Source organism: Panthera pardus, unplaced genomic scaffold, assembly GCF_024362965.1.
Source record: "Panthera pardus isolate Hobbes unplaced genomic scaffold, ASM2436296v1 HiC_scaffold_20, whole genome shotgun sequence".
Classification (NCBI taxonomy): domain Eukaryota; kingdom Metazoa; phylum Chordata; class Mammalia; order Carnivora; family Felidae; genus Panthera; species Panthera pardus.
The window spans coordinates 86,344,087-86,361,941 of NW_026526766.1; the positions used below are offsets into that span (position 1 = coordinate 86,344,087).

The 17,855-nt window shown below is 57.8% G+C and overlaps 1 protein-coding gene across 23 annotated transcripts in view; it reads left to right on the forward strand.

The window, feature by feature from the left end:
* Positions 1-17,373, forward strand: part of DNM1 (dynamin 1) — a 44,213-nt gene extending 26,840 nt beyond the window's left edge. For 2 of the 23 annotated variants that reach the window (XM_053908350.1, XM_053908349.1), the window contains exons 12-23: positions 2,443-2,513; positions 2,721-2,772; positions 2,978-2,989; positions 5,366-5,479; positions 9,158-9,267; positions 9,997-10,108; positions 10,515-10,526; positions 10,896-11,066; positions 12,177-12,418; positions 12,786-13,001; positions 15,128-15,164; positions 16,088-17,373. In XM_053908350.1, coding sequence (XP_053764325.1) covers positions 2,443-2,513; positions 2,721-2,772; positions 2,978-2,989; positions 5,366-5,479; positions 9,158-9,267; positions 9,997-10,108; positions 10,515-10,526; positions 10,896-11,066; positions 12,177-12,418; positions 12,786-13,001; positions 15,128-15,149 — 1,134 coding nt within the window. In that variant the 3' untranslated portion in view covers positions 15,150-15,164; positions 16,088-17,373. Of the gene's footprint in view, positions 1-2,442; positions 2,514-2,720; positions 2,773-2,977; positions 2,990-5,365; positions 5,480-9,157; positions 9,268-9,996; positions 10,109-10,514; positions 10,527-10,895; positions 11,067-12,176; positions 12,419-12,785; positions 13,006-13,718; positions 13,721-15,127; positions 15,169-16,087 lie in introns of all 23 variants that reach the window. The other 21 variants (XM_053908355.1, XM_053908354.1, XM_053908342.1 and 18 more) reach the window with 17 other exon arrangements.
* The last annotated feature ends 482 nt before the right edge of the window (positions 17,374-17,855 follow it).

A 17,855-nucleotide genomic window follows, 5' to 3' on the forward strand; every position in this document is an offset into this window, starting at 1 on the left:
GAATTTCCGTCCTTGTAAAGCCTTTTAAGGCATATGCCACATAGTGTTTATCCATTTGGGCTGTTTCCACCTTTTGGCTCTTATGAATAATGCTTCTATAAACATTAGTGTGCAAATGTCTCTTTGAGACCCCCTTCCAGTTCTCTGGGGCATACACCCAGAAGTGGGATTGCCGAATCATTTGGTAATTCTGTATTTAACTTTTTGAGGAGCCGCCATAGTGTTTTCCATACTATTTATTTCCATAGTATTTCCATAGTATTTCCATACTATTTACTGGAGCTGTGCCATCTGGCATTTCCACTGTCTCCTCCTCCACCTTCTGACAGTCTGTCCTCTCGTCATCTCTCTTGGGGCGTCTCTCTCTATTTTCTACTTCTCCGGGTCACCATATACCTGTCATAGCCACCCCCTCTTCCATTTATGTAGTCATTTATCAAGTATTCATTCATTCATTCACTGATTCATTCAGTCACAAACATGGTCCCTGTTCATTCATTCATTCATTCATCGATTCATTCAATCGCAAACATGGTCCCTGAATGTCGCCTCTGAGCCGGAGGAGCAGAGATGAGCAGGCTCCCTCACGGCCCTCACGAAGCTCACAGGCGAGTCCTCCTTGCTTGTCCATCTCTCAGTCATCCTTCTGTCTATACCTACCTCTGGCTCCCAGTTCCCAGCCCTTCTCCATGATGGTGCTGTCGACGTCTTTGTTTGGATGTGGTGTTTTTGAATCCTTACAGATCTCTTTCATTTCAAAAGTGATAAATACTTAATAAAATATTCAGTCAGTATAAAAGCAATCAAATTACAAGTAAGTGTTCCTTCATTGACTCTTCCCTGCCCCCAGCTCCTCCCACAAAATAACCATCACGCACAGTTTGATGTGTTCCCTTCCAGGCCCAGGCATTTTTTTTTTTTTCTAGGCGCATCCAGATTCCAGATTCCATCTTAATCTTCCGTAACCACAGCCCTGCTGTGTGTCTTGCCTTTTTTCTCTAACGATAATTGTAGTAGCTAACATCTGTGGAGCCCCCGTTACATGTCAGACATGTGATCTGCCTCATTTCATGTGTCCTCACCACTCCTGTGAGGCAGAAACACTTCATCTGTGGAACCTGAGGCTCAGTGAGCACAGGCTTATTACAGGGAGCAGTGGGGCTTGAGTCAAAACCCAGCAGTGTGGATCAGGAATGTCACTCTGGGGGCGCCTGGGTGGCTCAGTCGGTTAAGCGGCCAGCTCCGGCTCAGGTCACGGTCTCACGGTTTGTGGGTTCGAGCCCCGCGTCAGGCTCTGTGCTGACAGCGAAGGGCCCACTTCGGATCCTCTGTCTCCCTCCCTCTGTGCCTCTCCCCCGCTCTTGCTGTCTCTCCCTCTCTCAAAAATAAACATTTAAACAAATTTTATTTTTTCCACTTTCCACTTAAAAAAAAAAATGTCACTCTGATCGTGACTCAGTTCTGAATCCCATTAGTCCTCATTATTTGCAAAGGGGATCTTCCCGTGCCAGAACTTAGAAATTGTCCTCATTCTTTTTTTTTTTAAGTTTTTAGAAGTTTATTTATTTATTTTGAGAGAGAGAGCGCACAAGCAGGGGAGGGGCAGAGAGAAGGAGAGACAGAATCCCAAGTAGGCTTTGCACCATCAGCGCAGAGCCCGAAGTGGGACTCGAACTCACGAACTGGGAGATCGTGACCGGAGCCGAGATCAAGAGTCGGATGTTTAACCGATTGCACCACCCAGGCACTCCTGTCCTCGTTCTTTTGAACAGCTGTAGAGTGCTTTATTGCTTAGAGGCGACCATAATTTATTTCACTTTCTTATGGCCATTGGCTTGGTTCCAATTTTTCACTATTACCAACCACACCACACTGAACACCCTGGGATACATAGCTTTGCTCACTTGATGAGCTTACCTACCAGATAGATACCAGCTAGATAGATAGATAAATAGATTTCTAGAAATGAATATGCGCATGTTAATATTGTTAAATATTTCCAAATTACCCTCCAAGAAGGTGATGCTAATTTACACTCCCACCAACAGTGTATGAGAATCTGTCTCCCCACAGTGTGTCCACACCGGTCACTATCGATATTTATTTTTCATTTGATAGATTATGAAAGGGTCTCGTTGTTTTCATTTACATTTCTTTATTAATGAGGGTGAGCTTTTTTTTCTACACATCCTTATTGATTATATGCGTTTCTTCTATGAATTATGCAATCATGTTCTCTATTTTTGATTTGTGTTTCTTGTCTGCCTTTCACTTATTGACTTGTAGGAACTCTTTTATTTATTATGGATACTATTACTGATGTGTTGATTGATTTATTATGGATTCTATAGGTGCCATAAGTATATTTCTTCCAGCTTTCCATGCATTTTAAAACTTTGCCGTACTTTTTCCCCTTGCCTGCTGACGTGTGTATCCTCAAAGGTCATGCTTCTCATCGATATTGAGTTGGCTTACATGAATACCAATCATGAGGACTTCATAGGCTTTGCCAAGTGAGTGCTCCCTAGGCGGAGAAGGTGACAGCTCCCGTGAGTGTGTGTGCATGTGCGTGTGTGTGTGTGTGCGCGCGCGCGCATGCATGCATGTATAGGACACAGGCCTGCTGGGCTGACCCTCTGAGCGTGGTGCCCACTGGGTAGTGGCATTGAAGCAAGGCCTCTTGAGAGAAGTTCTGAGACTCTTCCTTCGCTCCCTATTAGTGCTCAGCAGAGGAGCAACCAGATGAACAAGAAGAAGGCTTCAGGGAACCAGGTGAGTGAACCCCAGTGCCCCAGCCGGAAGGATGGAGGGTGCCGGACGGACGCCAAGCTCTGAGAGTCCCCTCCCCCGAGGGGAAGGGTCTCACAGGGGCCAGGGAGCCTGTCAGCTGCCAGCCACAAGCCTCCCACTCTGCCTCAGTAACCCTCTCTCCTCTCTCCCGATGCTTCTCGTGGTTGCTATGGTTACCTCTTTGCAGGATGAGATTCTGGTGAGTACCAGGACTGGGGCTCTTGGCTTATGTAGTGATGGGGGAGGAGGGGGCCCATTTGTAGTGGGGACACACGGTGGGGGAAAGGGCACCCTGGCCTGAGCTGCTTGCACACACCAGCACATGGGTGTCCACACACGATCTCAGTCCAGAGGCAAGGCTTAGCCATACACAGAGCCCATCAGCCTACCCATCAGCGTGCATGAGCTAAGTATCTACTTCAGTCAGAGGTAGATCATGTGGGCTGGGTAGTGAAAATGGCTGGTGGGGGCCTGGCAATCATTAGGTGCTCCTTAAATATCTGTTGGATGGATGGATGGATGGATGGATGAAAGAGAAATCTATTTTTAAGGTAGCCATTTCTCCCAGAGAGTTGAGTAAAGAGATGAGTGAAATATCAAGAAACATGTCCCTCTTTGCCTTCTTCTGCCCTTCAGATCTCTGCTGAAGCACCACTTCTCATCCTCACCTGTACACACAAGCCATAATCTGGAATTTTCCAGAGGCCATAGTTTCTTTACAATAATCTAGGTGTTTGTGTGATTATTGGCTTCATATCTAGTTCCTTCTCAAACCCCATGAGGGAAAGGGCCGGGTCCCTCTTGTCCACCAGCACATTCTCAGCCCTCAGCCCAGGGCCTGGCACACAGTAGGTGCTCACTAGAATGAAGGCACTGATGAATGTAATATCCCAGGGCAATTCGGTTCAGCAAACGCTCGGTGGCGTCTACGCTGTGCTGGTCCCTGGACAGGAGTCAGACCTTGGTCCTGCCCCTTGGAGACCTGAGCCTACAGTCAGGACCCAGGCAGGGTGGGAGCTGGAAGAGCAGGAGGTCTCTGGTGCAGGGGCTCTGGAAGGAGGTTTGGCAGAGCTGGGGGTGGCCGAGGGAGGACGAAGGCTGCAAGTCAGCAGGAAGTAGCATGACAAGGTCTGCTGGTCAGATCCTGGGGTATGGAGTGCCGGGGCGTGGCATTTGGACTCAATTCCGAAGACAGTGACGAGACACTGAGGGGATCCTCACCGAACCGGGACAGGGTGGGAGAAGGATCATGGGGCACCTGGCTCTCTTGTTTCTGTTAAAGGCTAAGACAGCTACGCCGCTACTGATCCACTGCGTGACTTGGGTTCTCTGCAAGGTTCTTGGGGAAGCCAGAGAGGGTCAAGGAAGGCTCCAGGAGGGTTTTGGGGGCCTCGGAAGCGGGCCTGACCCCAGAGGGCTTTCCTGCGAGCCCCAGGCTCCTCTTGTCTTCTCTGGATGCTCAGAAAAGCCAGGGAGGTCAGGGCCAGGGGATGGAGCAGAAGAAGCTTCCTCACGCTCAGGATGGCCCACCGCTAGGGTCTACTTAGTGGCCTTGACCTTGGAGTAGAATCTGCAGGCCCTGGTCTGCGGTGATGGCTCAGGATGGTCTTGGGGACAGCAGCTTCCTACAAGGAAAAGAGACCTTTGCCTGTTACTCTGGGCTCCCCAGGGACAAAGGGGCCTGTTCAGTTCGTGCTCAGCCCTTCCCCTTGCTCCCACTCCCCAACACCCCACTCCTGTCCAGAGACTGGGGCCAGAGACCCCGAGAACCCTACTTCTGTTGCATTCATGTGTTCATGTCACAGATGTTTATTGATCACTTTCTGCCTGCCAAGCACACTGCAAGGTGCTGGGATATTCCAGTGAGCTTTTAGAGGGCTCACAATTTAGCAAGACAGGCATCAACAGATAATCTCTCTCTCTCTCTCTCTCTCTCTCTCTCTCTCACACACACACACACAAATTTTGAATCTCAGCCATTGTCACAGAAAGGAGTGATAAAGGACAACAAGACTATAGTGGCGGTCCTGACTCCTACTGGGGGCCAGGGAGGGCCCACCTGAGAATGTGACTCCTGAGCTGATGCCTGGGGCGGGGGGGGGGGGGGGGGGGGGGGGGGGGCCATAGGAATTTGACAGGCAAACAGGAGGGGAAGTGCATTCTAGGCAGAGGCGGCAGCAGCATGTGCGAAGTCCCTGAGGTCAGAAACAAGTCTTACAATAAGGCGCATCTCAAGCTGAAAAGACCTTCAGAATCGTGTGGCCCAGTTGGCCACCTCAACTCGACTCCACACTTTGAGCAGTGGGGAGCTCATCCCCTACGAAGGCTACCAGTCCCCTACTCAGGTGGCTCTAACTATCAAAAGGCTCTTTATCCCGACCCGACCTCTGCCTTCCTGCCTCTTCCAGTCTGTTCACTTGTGGTTCAAACCAGAGCAGGTCTGGCCTGCTCTGACCGGCCAGGCCTCCAAGAGCTAGAAGAGGGGCGGGCTTTTGAGCACCTCTCTTTGCCTACCCCATCCTCCGCAGGGAATCCGGGCCTCTGCCCACTGACCTCCTGCCCTCTCACCCTCCAGGTCATCCGGAAGGGCTGGCTGACCATCAACAACATTGGCATCATGAAGGGGGGCTCCAAGGAGTACTGGTTTGTGCTGACGGCCGAGAATCTGTCCTGGTATAAGGATGACGAGGTAAGGAAAGAGCCACTGGTCAGGGGGTGAGGCTCAGACACCCTGGGCTAGGAGTAGACCGAACCACCCAACAAACGGGTTTTTTTTAATCCCATCCAAGACCCTTGGATGGACTTGGGCTGCAAAGATCCAGGCAATCCCGGGAGCTCATCCAGGCTGGACAGAGAAGATGGCTTATCGGGATCAGGGAGCCTGGGGCTCAGCGCCCTGGAGAGGGTGGGCAGGGGTGCTGGGCACCCCCCTGACCCCACCAGCCCTGTGGCCTTCCTGTTTTCCTGCTCCAAGGGCGCGCCGCCTCCCCCGTGGCCCCCACAGGCCTATGACACACACACGTCCAGCTGCCAGACGCCCTGTTAACCCCTGCACCCCAGTCCCCCAGACCCTGTCGGTGCAAAGGAGGTGCCCCAGATGCCTTGAGGCTGAAGGACCAGGAGTGATGGGGCCCTGTAGAGGAGCCACGGAAAACCCCTCCTTGCCCACAGGGGCAGACAGAGCCCCTGCCGTCTCCCTCCCCTGCTGCTGGTCTCCTTTAAGAATGAGTCTATTTGGCTTCCACATCTGGATTCCAGAGGTGACCAGAGAGAATAGGGAGGGCTGGGGGCGGGGGGGGGGGCTTGTAGTAATGAACTCCAGCTGGCCACAGAGTGGGGGAGGGGACCCTCTTCCTGAGGAAGCTTTTAGAGGAGAGGGCGCTCTCGGTGGGGGAGTGGGGCTGGGGTGGGGGCTGTGATTTTGGTCTCCGAGCCCCCTCCTTGATCCCCGCCCCCTCCAAGTCATCCCGGGCAAGCCCCCCCCCCCCCATCTTGGGCCGGGCCCTCTGTCGTCACTGGCTGGGGCGCCAAGCCATCTGGACCTCATTACCCCAACGCTGGCCTCTCCCGGAGCATGGGGCCCCTGGAAGGGAGGGAGTGTGAGGTGGCGTGACGAGGTGGGGGGGGGGTCGCTTCCTGCTCTGTCGCTCAGGCAGGCTCCCTAGACCCCTCGTGGGCCGGGGGTGCTGACCGCTGGCCCCAGAACTCCTGGTGCCCTTATGTTGGGCTCCTCATACGGGGCCAGGGGACCGTGTGACCTGGGGCTGAGGGCTATACTGCAGGGAAATGTATCCAAGAGAGGCCCTGTCCTCCCGTGACGGGGTCTCATTGAGCTTTGTGTGCACATTCGAGTGGGGTCGCCTGTGGGAGCCGTGCTGAGTTGGTGTGGGCGGGGTGGGGGTGGGCAGCGAATGCCGGGAGGCGGGGTGTGCGAGGCTGGTGGATGTTGGGGGGGGGGTTGTGGGAGAGCGTTTGGGGTGTAAGCATCTAGGTGTGGTTGGGGGCAGACGGTGTGTGCCCGAGGTCTGACTCCGGGGCGTGTGCGCCTGTGCTCGGTGTGTAAGTGAAGGTGCGTGTATGTGGCAGATGGACTTGAGGAGGGAGGGTGTGCACGGGAAACAATATGCATGTACTTGGGACGCAAGGATGGGAGAGGGCCGGTGTTCCATGGTGAGGGTGCGCGTGTGCGCGCACGTGTGTGTGCGTGAGACGTGCAGGAGTCACAGATGTGTGATTTTAGTTTGGGTGTGGGAAGGTATGTGCCTGAGTTGTGGGGGGTGTGCGTGTCGAGTCGTTGAGTTCGTGTGTGTGTGTGTGTGTGTGTGTGTGTTGGATGTGAGCGGAGTTTTGCACTAGAACACCTGGGGGACATGGAGGTGGTCTGGGCTGTGAGGAGCGTGATCTGTCCCCCTCTCTACCCCAGCCGCCAGCCCTCTGGCCTTTGGGACTTGGGTGGCCCTCTGGGCAGACAGGCGGCTGCCCAAACCCCCAGCCCTCGCTGACCCCCCAGCTTCTCATTTCCTCCTCTGCCACCCGTCAGCACCCCCATCCCGTCTCACAGCAGGGTACCCCCCCTTCCCTCTGCACCTCCTCCCCGCATCCCTCCCAACCCGCCCCCCCCCCCCACCAGTCCCCTGCCCGGTCTCCAGACTCCGGTTCTGGGATGGCGTGTGGGGGTCGGTCCAGCTCTCCAGCGGCGGTGCCGAGGGTCTAACCCAGCCCAGCCTAACCAATGTGCAGACTACTGTACAATTTGGGAGTCCTGAACAGATAGTCTAAACACTGGGTAGACGGAGTGGAGGTGTCCTCTGATCCATCCAGGCAGCAGTGTCTGTCGGTCGGGAGCTTCGGCCCCATCTCCTGGAGATCCGAGGCCCCCCAGCCCCAGCCCAGCCAGCCCGTGGTCCCCTCTCTGCTCCCGACTCCCCTTCTGCCTCCTTTGACGTGGCAGGGGTGAGCGGGAGCTGTGGCTGCGAAGGAGGGGCCTGGGGAGGGGGCCGGCCAGCAGGAAGGGAGGGGTGGGGGGAGGAGGCCGCTCCTACCTAGAGTCCAACCCCAGAGCGCAGGCAGGGCGGCCGGGCGGGTGGTGGCGGGGCCTCCCTCGAACGCTTCCAGATGTTCCCTGGCCGCGTGTGCAACTTCCTCCTCTCCTCCCCCAGCCGCCCTCTGGGGCTCCTGGCCACCCGCCTGGCATAAAGAAGGCTTTATGTGGCTGGATGGGCCAGGCGGGTGGAGGGGGCGGGGGGGGGGGGCAGAAGGAGGTGGGCAGGACTGGGAGCAGGGTCCTCCTAAACCCAGCCCCTGACCCGTGGTCCTGGTCGAGGCTCGTGCCCAAGCCCTGAGTCCCTGAGACCCGCATAGACATCCCCGCCCGCCCCCCACACCCCACCCCCGGCCACAGCATGGGTCCTGTAGTGTGGGCAAGTGGGGTGCCGGCAGCAGAAACCCTTGTCCTCCTCCCAGAGCCCCATCCTGGACTATCTCGTCCGCAGATCCCCGGGCCTTCCCTTGAACATAGCAACCTACAGACAGATCTCAGCCCGTGGCAGGCACACACGCGCGTGCACGCCGGCCTGGCGCCCACATGCGCATCCACAGACACACGTCACTCCTCCCAGAGGGCTCCGGCCAAACCAATCCTGTTAAACAGGCCACGGGCACGCAAATGCGTGTGCCCACGGTGTGGCCCGCGGGCACGCCCCATACGACACAGGTATTCACAGTTGCCGCCCGCATCTACAAAGGCGTGCACACATCCGCCTTGACACACGGTGGTGACGGCGTACGTGCTCGGGCCGGCGTGCGTTCGCACAGGCACACGGCCACACACACGTTGCACACACGGGCGTACCACCTCCGGGTCTGTGCCGTGCGCCTGATTGCTAACACATGGGTGGGTTGGGGGGAGTGGGCTGAGCCGGCCCTTTGAAGGCCCCGGGGCTGCCGGCGGCCCCCCCTTCTCTGTCTCTCTGTCTCCACAGTCAGGAAATGAAGTCAGCAGCTTATCCGAAGCAGGTCTCCTTTGGCCGGGCCGGCGGGGAGAGAGGCTTTGAGGGCGGGGTCCCTGGCTGGGGCCGGCCTGGACTGCATCCAGGGCTTGCTTGGGGTGGGACTGGGACCCACCCTCAGCCTTGCCACCCTGCGCTCTTGGGAACGGCTTGAAGGTCATCGGGCACCAGAGGTGCTCAGCAGGCCCAGGGCTCCAGCTCTCTTCAGACAGCACCTGTTCAGTGCAGGGGGGCCCTGGCGCCCAGAAGCCCGGGGCCACTCTGGGGGTCCGCAGCCCCAGCCCCCCGCCCCCAGCACAGAGTGCTCTTCGGACGTGAGGCGCGGCCCCCCTCACCGTTGCTCCCATGTCTATCCGCAGGAGAAAGAGAAGAAATACATGCTTTCCGTGGACAACCTGAAGCTGCGGGATGTGGAGAAAGGTTTCATGTCGAGCAAGCACATCTTTGCCCTCTTTAACACTGAGCAGAGGTGGGTCCCCAGACCCTGCAAGCCCCAAACCAGCCTCACTGGGCAGAGAGGGGAGGGACCCTGCCCTGAGCCCCACAGCACGTCATTCATTTGACAGATATTTACCCAGTCCCTACTCGGTGCTGGACTTCACATCAAAATCTCCTTCCCCCTTCCGCCACCCCCCCACCACCTTCCAGTCATTCGGTTAGTGGGTTAGTGCCTGTTCTGCATAGACTCTGCCGGGCACTGGGGACGAAGAAAAGCCCATCAGTCCCGGTCCCCTTCTTGTTGCTCAGTGTCCAGTGGGGTCCGTGACAATACCGGGTCTCTCCCCTCCCAAGCCAGGGCTGACTCCTGTGGGCTCCACCTCCCTCGAGATGAGGGTTCAGTACAGTTGCCATCGGGGAGGTTCCCAGAAGGCCAGGGAGGGAGCCACTGGGGGCTGCCTGGTCAGGGATGCCCCTCTTATGAGGGGCTCAGTCCCCCTTTTTCTTAGAGCATCGTACTGCTGGTTTCACTGAATCCTGACAGTAACCCAGGGTGGTAGGAGTCATTATTAACCCATCTTCTAGACAAGGAAACTGAAGCTTGGAGAGAGGAGGATTGCCCAGGGTCACACAGCTGGGAAGTGAGAGAGCCAGGACTGGACCCCAGGCATGATGACCGCCCCCCCCCCATCCATGCATGCCCTTAACCACCTGGGTGAGTGGGTTTCATGCCTTTTCCCCTCCCTGCCTGCCCTTGCAGGAATGTCTACAAGGATTATCGGCAGCTGGAACTGGCCTGTGAGACACAGGAGGAGGTGGACAGCTGGAAGGCCTCCTTCCTGAGGGCTGGCGTGTATCCGGAGCGCGTTGGGGTGAGTGGTAGTGCCGGGAGGGGGCCAAGCCACCTGGGTCACCAGCCTCAGCCCTTATGGGCTCAGAAACAGCACAGATCCTCCCCCTACCTGTCCTGGGGCGGGATCAGAGTTAAGCCTTCCTCCCGTCCTCCAATGCTGGTTTTACGTGACCCTCCTCTGCCCCCTCCTCTGCCCCGTTGGCATTTCGCGCATCCCCTGCATATAATGGTGGTTTCTTGTGGCTACTTCACTTTCCTCCTCTCTTTCGCTGATGTCTAGAGTTGCTTTAGAGTGGGGGTAGGGTGCCCTGAGTTCACTCCCCTTCTCCTCTCTGTGTGTGTCTGCTCCGGCTCTGCTTGCTGGTGGCGGCGGCGGTGGCAATGCTGGTGGCGTGACCTCTGTGGCTTTGGCGTGGGCCTCCCAGGACAAGGAGAAAGTGAGTGTGCCCCTCCCTCGCCTTCAGCCAGGTGTCTCCAGCCTGGCCGCAGCTCTGGCCAGGTCTTTGGAATCAGGAAGGGACCTTGGAAAGCCTTTCCTAATCGATGGACTGGGAAACTGAGGCAAATTCTAGGCACTAGACTGAGAGCCGAGATAAGACTGAACAGGGTCTGGGGTCTTAAGAGGCACTGGGCAGAGCCCAGATGCAGAGCATTTGGGGGAGTTGGCATCTGTGTGTGCAGGCCATTTGTTCTCTGCGCCTCAGTGTTCCAGGCCACCCTTGGAGGGAGGGGCCAAGCCCCTGGGGGTGCCTAGAACCTGGCTGCGAGAGCCCAGCTACCCTAATGCCCTCTATTCTCAATGGCAGGCCAGCGAGACTGAGGAGAATGGTTCGGACAGCTTCATGCACTCCATGGACCCACAGCTAGAGCGGCAGGTGGAGACCATCCGGAACCTGGTGGACTCATACATGGCCATCGTTAACAAGACCGTGAGGGACCTCATGCCGAAGACCATCATGCATCTCATGATCAACAATGTGGGTGCAACGCTTCGTGGGCGGTGGGTGCTCTTTTGGGACCAGGGAAGCAGCAGCCAGGTTGGCCCAGGGGAGGCACAGGCCAGTCCCATGGGACCAGGTCTAGAGAGGTAGGTATAGGGCCACGCCAGAGCTGTCCAAAAGAAATAAAGTGTGAGTTCCTTGTATTATTTTGTAGATTCACATATCCAAGTCACTACAAATGTTCTTAAATGTTTTCCAAAAGGGACTAGGAATCACATCTTTTGAGCAGTCCCAGACTGTGTTTTAAAATACATACCCCAGAGAACCACTACCTTCCATGGCTTAGTGAAAAAAAGCATGGCTGCCAGAGAATTAGTACTGTGTTTGAATCCTGGCTTTGCCACAAATTCTGTTGGACTTTCAGTAAACTACCCTCTCTGAGCCTCTGCTCCCTTGTATGTAAAATATGGATAATAACAGAGTTGAGAATTAAAGGGATAAAAAGAGAGTAACGCAGTGCCTGGCACATAGTAGGTGCTCAGCACATCACTGAATAACGAACGAGTAAGTAAGACACAGGCCTGTGGCATAAAAAACCTCAGTGCCCCTCCATGAATTATCCCAGAGCCTGGGCCAGGTAGCACCTGCGGAGTTTAAGGAGAACATTAAACAACCCCCCCCAACCCCCTACACACACAGACACATTTCATCCAATCCAAACACACATTTACACCTGTCACTCAAGGGCTCAGAAAATTTAAACTGTCATCCACCTTATTTTGGCCCAGTGGAGCATGCAAGTCCTTGGACAGGGTGCAAATGCCCCATTTTACAGATGGGGAAACTGAGACCGAAAAAAAGCTGCACAACTAGGTGTCCTGGTTGCATGATAGGCCCTGGGAGCCCTCCCAAATCTATGACTTTGAACAGGTCACTTTTCCTCTCTGGACTATCTGAGGAAAGAGCAAGGACGGAGACGGGGAAGTGGCGGGCGGGGGAGATCTCCGGGTTCAGGTGGCGGCAAAGCCAGGACACTTCCCTCTCCCCCGGCCCCGAGTTCTCAGTCCAGCGCACACACCACGGCGCAGTCAGCGTGGTACAGGCGTCAGAGCCCAGCCTGTCCTCTCTTCGCTTCCTCGCCCGCAGACGAAGGAATTCATCTTCTCGGAGCTGCTGGCCAACCTGTACTCGTGCGGGGACCAGAACACACTGATGGAGGAGTCGGCGGAGCAGGCGCAGCGGCGCGACGAGATGCTGCGCATGTACCACGCACTGAAGGAGGCGCTCAGCATCATCGGCGACATCAACACGACCACTGTCAGCACGCCCATGCCCCCGCCTGTGGACGACTCCTGGCTGCAGGTGCAGAGCGTACCGGCCGGACGCAGGTACCAGGGCCGGCCCCCACGGCCCCAAAGCCCCCCAGCCCGGGGCCCGCGGGAGGAGGGCCGGGACCGGGCAGTGGCGCGCCCGCGTCGCCGGAGCGGCTCCCACCTGGAGCAGGGGGCGGGGCTTAGAAATGGGCGGGGCTTGTTGCGGGGCGGGGCTTGCCGTGAAGCGCTGGCTGCGGGGCTGGGTGGAGCCGGAACTTTAGAGCCACCGGAGGCGGGCCTTAAACTCCGGGAACGAGTAGGGCGGGGCGGGGCGGGGCTTGCGCGCATGGGCGTGACCGGCACGGGGCTGGGGGCGGGGCTCAGGGTGGGGCGGAGCCGCTCATCTCTCCCTTCCTCGTCTTCCGCACCCTGTCGCCCGCAGGTCACCCACGTCCAGCCCCACTCCGCAGCGCCGAGCCCCCGCCGTGCCCCCAGCCCGGCCCGGGTCGCGGGGCCCTGCTCCTGGGCCTCCGCCTGCTGGGTCCGCCCTGGGGGGGGCGCCCCCCGTGCCCTCCAGGCCGGGGGCTTCCCCTGACCCCTTCGGTCCTCCCCCCCAGGTGCCCTCGCGCCCCAACCGCGCCCCGCCCGGGGTCCCCAGGTGAGTAGGGGCTGAAAGCGTCGGAAGAGACCACCGGGAGGGCGTGGCCGGGAGGGAGGTGGGGCCAGAGCCGACCCCCTCCATCCGGGGCGCTTCGGACGTGGGTGCCGGAGCTACGGGAGGTGTGGCCGAGGGCTGGCGGAGCCTGCCCCCCCCCAGGGAGCGCTGAGTCCCGGAGGTGGTCGTTTCTGCGGAGGGGGCCGTGGGACTCATCCCACCTGCCCCCTTCTTTCCAGCACTTGCATGGCGCTTCCCTCCCTTTTCACTTCTCTCTCCCACTGTTGCCTACCTCCTCCTTTCTCCTCGCTCTCCGCCATTCTCCATTCCGTCCTCCACTTCTCTCTTCCAGCCCCTAGTGACCCACCTCACGTCTGGGGATTTGAACTCAGATCTTCTCCAGATGTGGAGTTTGTTCACTTACCCTCAGGGCTACTCTGATGCCCCCCTTCTGAGTCCTGACTCTGAATTGTCCCAAGGGGGGTGTCTGACCTCTGGCCCACAGCAACAGAGGCCAGGCTGTGACTGTGACCAGCAAGGTGTGTGTGATGTGTGTGTGTGGGCGTGCACACGGGTGTGAGTGTAAGAATGGCACTCAGGCACGGGGCTAGGATGCCGAGCAGCTGGGAAAGGGGACTGGGAGGGACGGGGCAATCTAATGGCTTTCTTCTTTCCCCCTGCCCCTACCTGGCCTGGACCAACATGGTGGGTGGGGGGCAGCAGTGGGTGAAAGGCTGCCCCGTTCCCAGAGGTTTCCAGGGAAAAGAATTCTACTTCATCCCTTGGCTTTGCCTTCTTGATTCGTGACCCTTTTTCAAGGAAGCTCGTTCTGATAGCTCAGTCCGTGTTTCCACTGGCCACATTCTCTGAGGAAGAACATATCAGACCAATAGCATCCACCTGTGTTTCCAGATGGCTGGAGGGTAGGACCTAGCCTTCATGGGTCTAGTTTCCATGAACCCCAAATGAAGCAGAGATGGGACTTGCTTCCACGGTGCTCTGATGACCAAAGCAGATGGGTAAAGCAGGCAGCATGGTCAAGCGCGCTGGACTGGAGCCCAGAGGTTCTGGTTAACCCTGTGCTTGTAAGCAAGTCACTTTCCCTCCCGGGGCCTCAGTGTCCCTTCTACCACATGATATTTAACATTCTGCCTTTCTCCCAGGGTTGGCGTGAAGATGGAGGGAGAGAGACAGTGACTGTAGAGAAGCCGCATGAAGTGCAAATGTGGCTGTAGGAACACTTTGCTAACTCCCCTCGGTGTTCAGATTCTTAAGGGAATTTGGCCCGCCCAGGTGCGCGCTGAGGTGTGACATAGGGGAAGAGGAAGATCTGACACCTGCTCTAACTCCAGTCTTGCCAACACACAGGAAACACTTGGCAAGTCACGGCCCTGCCTCGGGGAAGAGAACAGTCTGGGAAGCTTCAAGACAGCTTGACATGGGGGAGGTCCGGGGGCTGACTGGGCTAAGACTCAGGTGGTGAGAAGTCAGGGGCATCTGGGTATGGAGCGGTGGTGTGGGCGAAGGTTTAGTGGGGATGCATTGAGGAGAGCCGCTGGCCAGAGGAGAGTGCAGACGGAACGAGGAAGAATAAGAAAAGGTTGCCCTGACTACAGTGGGGCAGGCTGCAAAACCTTAAAAGTTCACAGAAGTTTGTCTTCTTGAGGCTCAATGCTGTGGGGACTAGGGAGCCCTGGGAGGTTCTTGGGCAGAGAAATGACAGCTGGACCCTGAGAAAGCAAGACCTGTCCCTTACGGAGCATCGCAGGTGGCCCTCTGAGCACGCCAGGCACGAGTGTGCAGGGAGCTGGTGCAAACGCCTCCTGTGTCCGGGCGAGCTTCTGTGTTGTGACTCAGCCCGCGCGTGTGCTTCAATGTGCCGAGTGGCTGCATGCCCCGGATCCGTGCTGCACGTGCCGGCCAGTGAGGGTGCTGGGCAGCGGGAGGCGGGGGAGGTGTGTACGTGTGCGTGTTGTTTGTGGGCATGTGTCAGCGTGCGCATGCGGGGCCATGGGGCCTCACAGCATGTGTGTGCACGCCCGGGGCGTGTGCGTGTGCGTGACCCCACCCCCCGGGCCTGCCCCGTCCGTGCGTGTGAACTGCCATGTTGATTTCGTGCTGTCTTTCAGAATCACTATCAGTGACCCCTGAGGAGCGTCAGCCACGGTAGGTACACACATGCCTCTCTGCCTGCTGCATGAACGGTGTGTCTGCCCCCCGCTGCACCAGCTCCACATTGGGGGGCGCACCCGGGACCTCAGAGCCAGGCTCCCCTCCCTCTCCCTTCTGCAGCTCCAGACTTATTCTTTCCTCTTTCTGTCCTTGCTGCCAGCTGGCTCTCTCACCTCCCTTCTCAGCGAGCCTCGGGACTCAGTGCCACTGCTCAAGACCTCCATGGCTGAGCCTGGGGAGCTCTTGGGACAGGCTCCGCACCCAGGCTGGCAGACGTGGGTGCTCTCTGGAGCCGTCAGGGAGGGCAGAGAGCTCACGGTTTATGGTGTAGAGGCAGGGAACTCGGAGGGGGCGGGCGTCGTTGTGCGTGGGGCTGGACTCAGCCAGCCAGAGGCCTTGGAACTTCATCCTGGGGATGCCACGCTCATTCCCCCATCTGAGCTGTGCTGTTGGGGCAAGGAGCTCTGGGAATCGAATCCACGATAGGGCAGAGGAGGTCGGAGCCCCATCTCCTCGATCACATAGCCAGCGATTGAGCAGCAATCTGGGGCCAAGGCTCTGGTTATGTGCTGATTTCTGAAAGCTGGAGGGCCCTGTCCACACCTCACAGGTGAGGCAGGGTCACACGGCCCCTTCCCCTACCTCCTTGGTGTTGTCACGCCTGTGAAGGCACACTACAAACCACAGCCCGTCCTCGGCCCTAGACGAAGCACCATAGCCCGTCCACGGGCTCATGGGCTTGGGCCTGTTACTCCTAGGGGTGACCTACACTTTTCAGCCAAGGGGACAACAGTGTCCACTGACCTGAGCCTAGTCAACTTCTCTGAGTCCCACCCTGTCTGGGCCGCACATTCACCCAGCGACCCGCCTGTCACTCTGCCCCTGCCGCTGACTCTTGCTCTTCTGCTTTTCCCCAGCAGGAAGGGCCCAGCCTCACCTACGCGACCTGTGGTCCCCCGACCAGCTGAGGCTCCCCTCTTAGACTTATAAGCCTGTGGCCAACTGGCATCCGGCTGCCTGACCTCCCTGCCTCCCCAGGGTCCCTTCCGAGGACTCCGGGCTTTCTGCCCGCCCAGAGGGGTGTCCAGTGCCCCCTCCAGCCATCCTTTTAGCTTCGCCCTCCTGGCTCAAACAGTGTTCTTTCTCCTGTCTCTCTCCATGAGGACTGGTAGCTGGGGCCACGGGGCACGCGGCCCCACACTCCAAGGCTAGGGGTGGCCCTGGGCCAGTACGTTGAAAGACAAGGGGGCCACAAAAAGAGGGAAGGCAGAGGGGCCGAGCATGTGTCTGGAGCTGTGGGTGCACTGCCTGGTGGTGTATGAGAGACCAGCGTGCGTGGCAGGGGGCGGGGGGGGGGGGGCTGCCTTGACCTCCACCCCAGACCCTGGGGAAGCTGTGGCCCCCATTCATCTCCAGTTCTCCCACCTTCCCTTTCTCATCTCTCTCCTCCATTCCAGAACCCTTGCCCACACCCGCAGCTTCCTTTTCTCCCCCTGCCCTCCCCTCCTGCCCCACCGGGCTTGGCATTGCTTGCCTTACCAGTTCTCTCCCTCCTTCTCTCCGTTCTCTCTTTGCTTTCTCTCCAACTGCCAGCCGATCGGGTCAGGCAAGTCCATCCCGTCCTGAGAGCCCCAGGCCCCCCTTCGACCTCTAACCAGATCCCTCTGTTCCTCGGAGACCTCCCTTTCCAAGCCTGCCTGGACGGCGGTTCCGTGACTTGACAGTGGCTCCCCAGACCCAAAGCCTCCCCTTCCTCTGTGACTTAGTCTGTTGTAGTGGTGAGCTGACACATCCAGGCGTGATGTTGGTGAAAACTTGTGCCCCCTCTGTGGTATTGCTCCTACCCCATTCTATAAATATCTATAAATATTCATATATATATACATACACACACACACACACACACACACACGGCCGCCACAGCCTCGCCGCTAGTGTTGGGAATCAATCACCATGCTGTCCCTGAGGAGTCTTGTGGCCCAACTACAAGGGAACACTGTCACCCTGACATCCCCCTCTCCAGCGTGTGCCACCTCTGATGAGCCTCCCGATCATGCCCAGCCCGTGGACAGCCACCTTTCCGTCCCTCCCCTAGTCGAGCACGGGGGTGCCATACTGGCAGCTGTGTGGTTCCCTGACCACCACCAGTCTTGCTGTCTCTTGGCTGAGAATAAAACCCATTTCTGGACAATGGGAAACTGTCCTGTCGGCTTGTGTTCTTTGTGGAGTTCAAGAGAAGGTGAAGGCTTAAACCCTGGGATGCAGGGGTGGGGAAGGGCCCAGCCATTGCTAGTGTGCTGTGAGGAGTGGCAAAGAAAGGCCTCACCCTTTCCCAGGCCTACTGGGAAAGCACCGGGGGGCTCACAGGTCCTTATTCTAGGAAGCCTGCTCTGCCCACTAGGGGGGCAGGGCCACCAACTCAGCCTGGAGGGAGGGCTGGGGGCACGGGCACGCACTATGGAGGGACGGGACAACAGGCCACCAGAGGGGCAGGGTGACGCCACAGAAACTGCCTGACCTGGAAGTCGGCACTCTTGAGTGCTGGGACCTTGCTTGCCCCTCCCCAGGATTGGATCAGGCTTCTGAGCCTCTTGGCCATTAGGGCATGAGCCCCCCCCCCCTCCCCACCACCTTCGAGTCCCCCTGAGATCCCCCAGGCTTCCCCAAGCAGCAGGAGGGCGACAG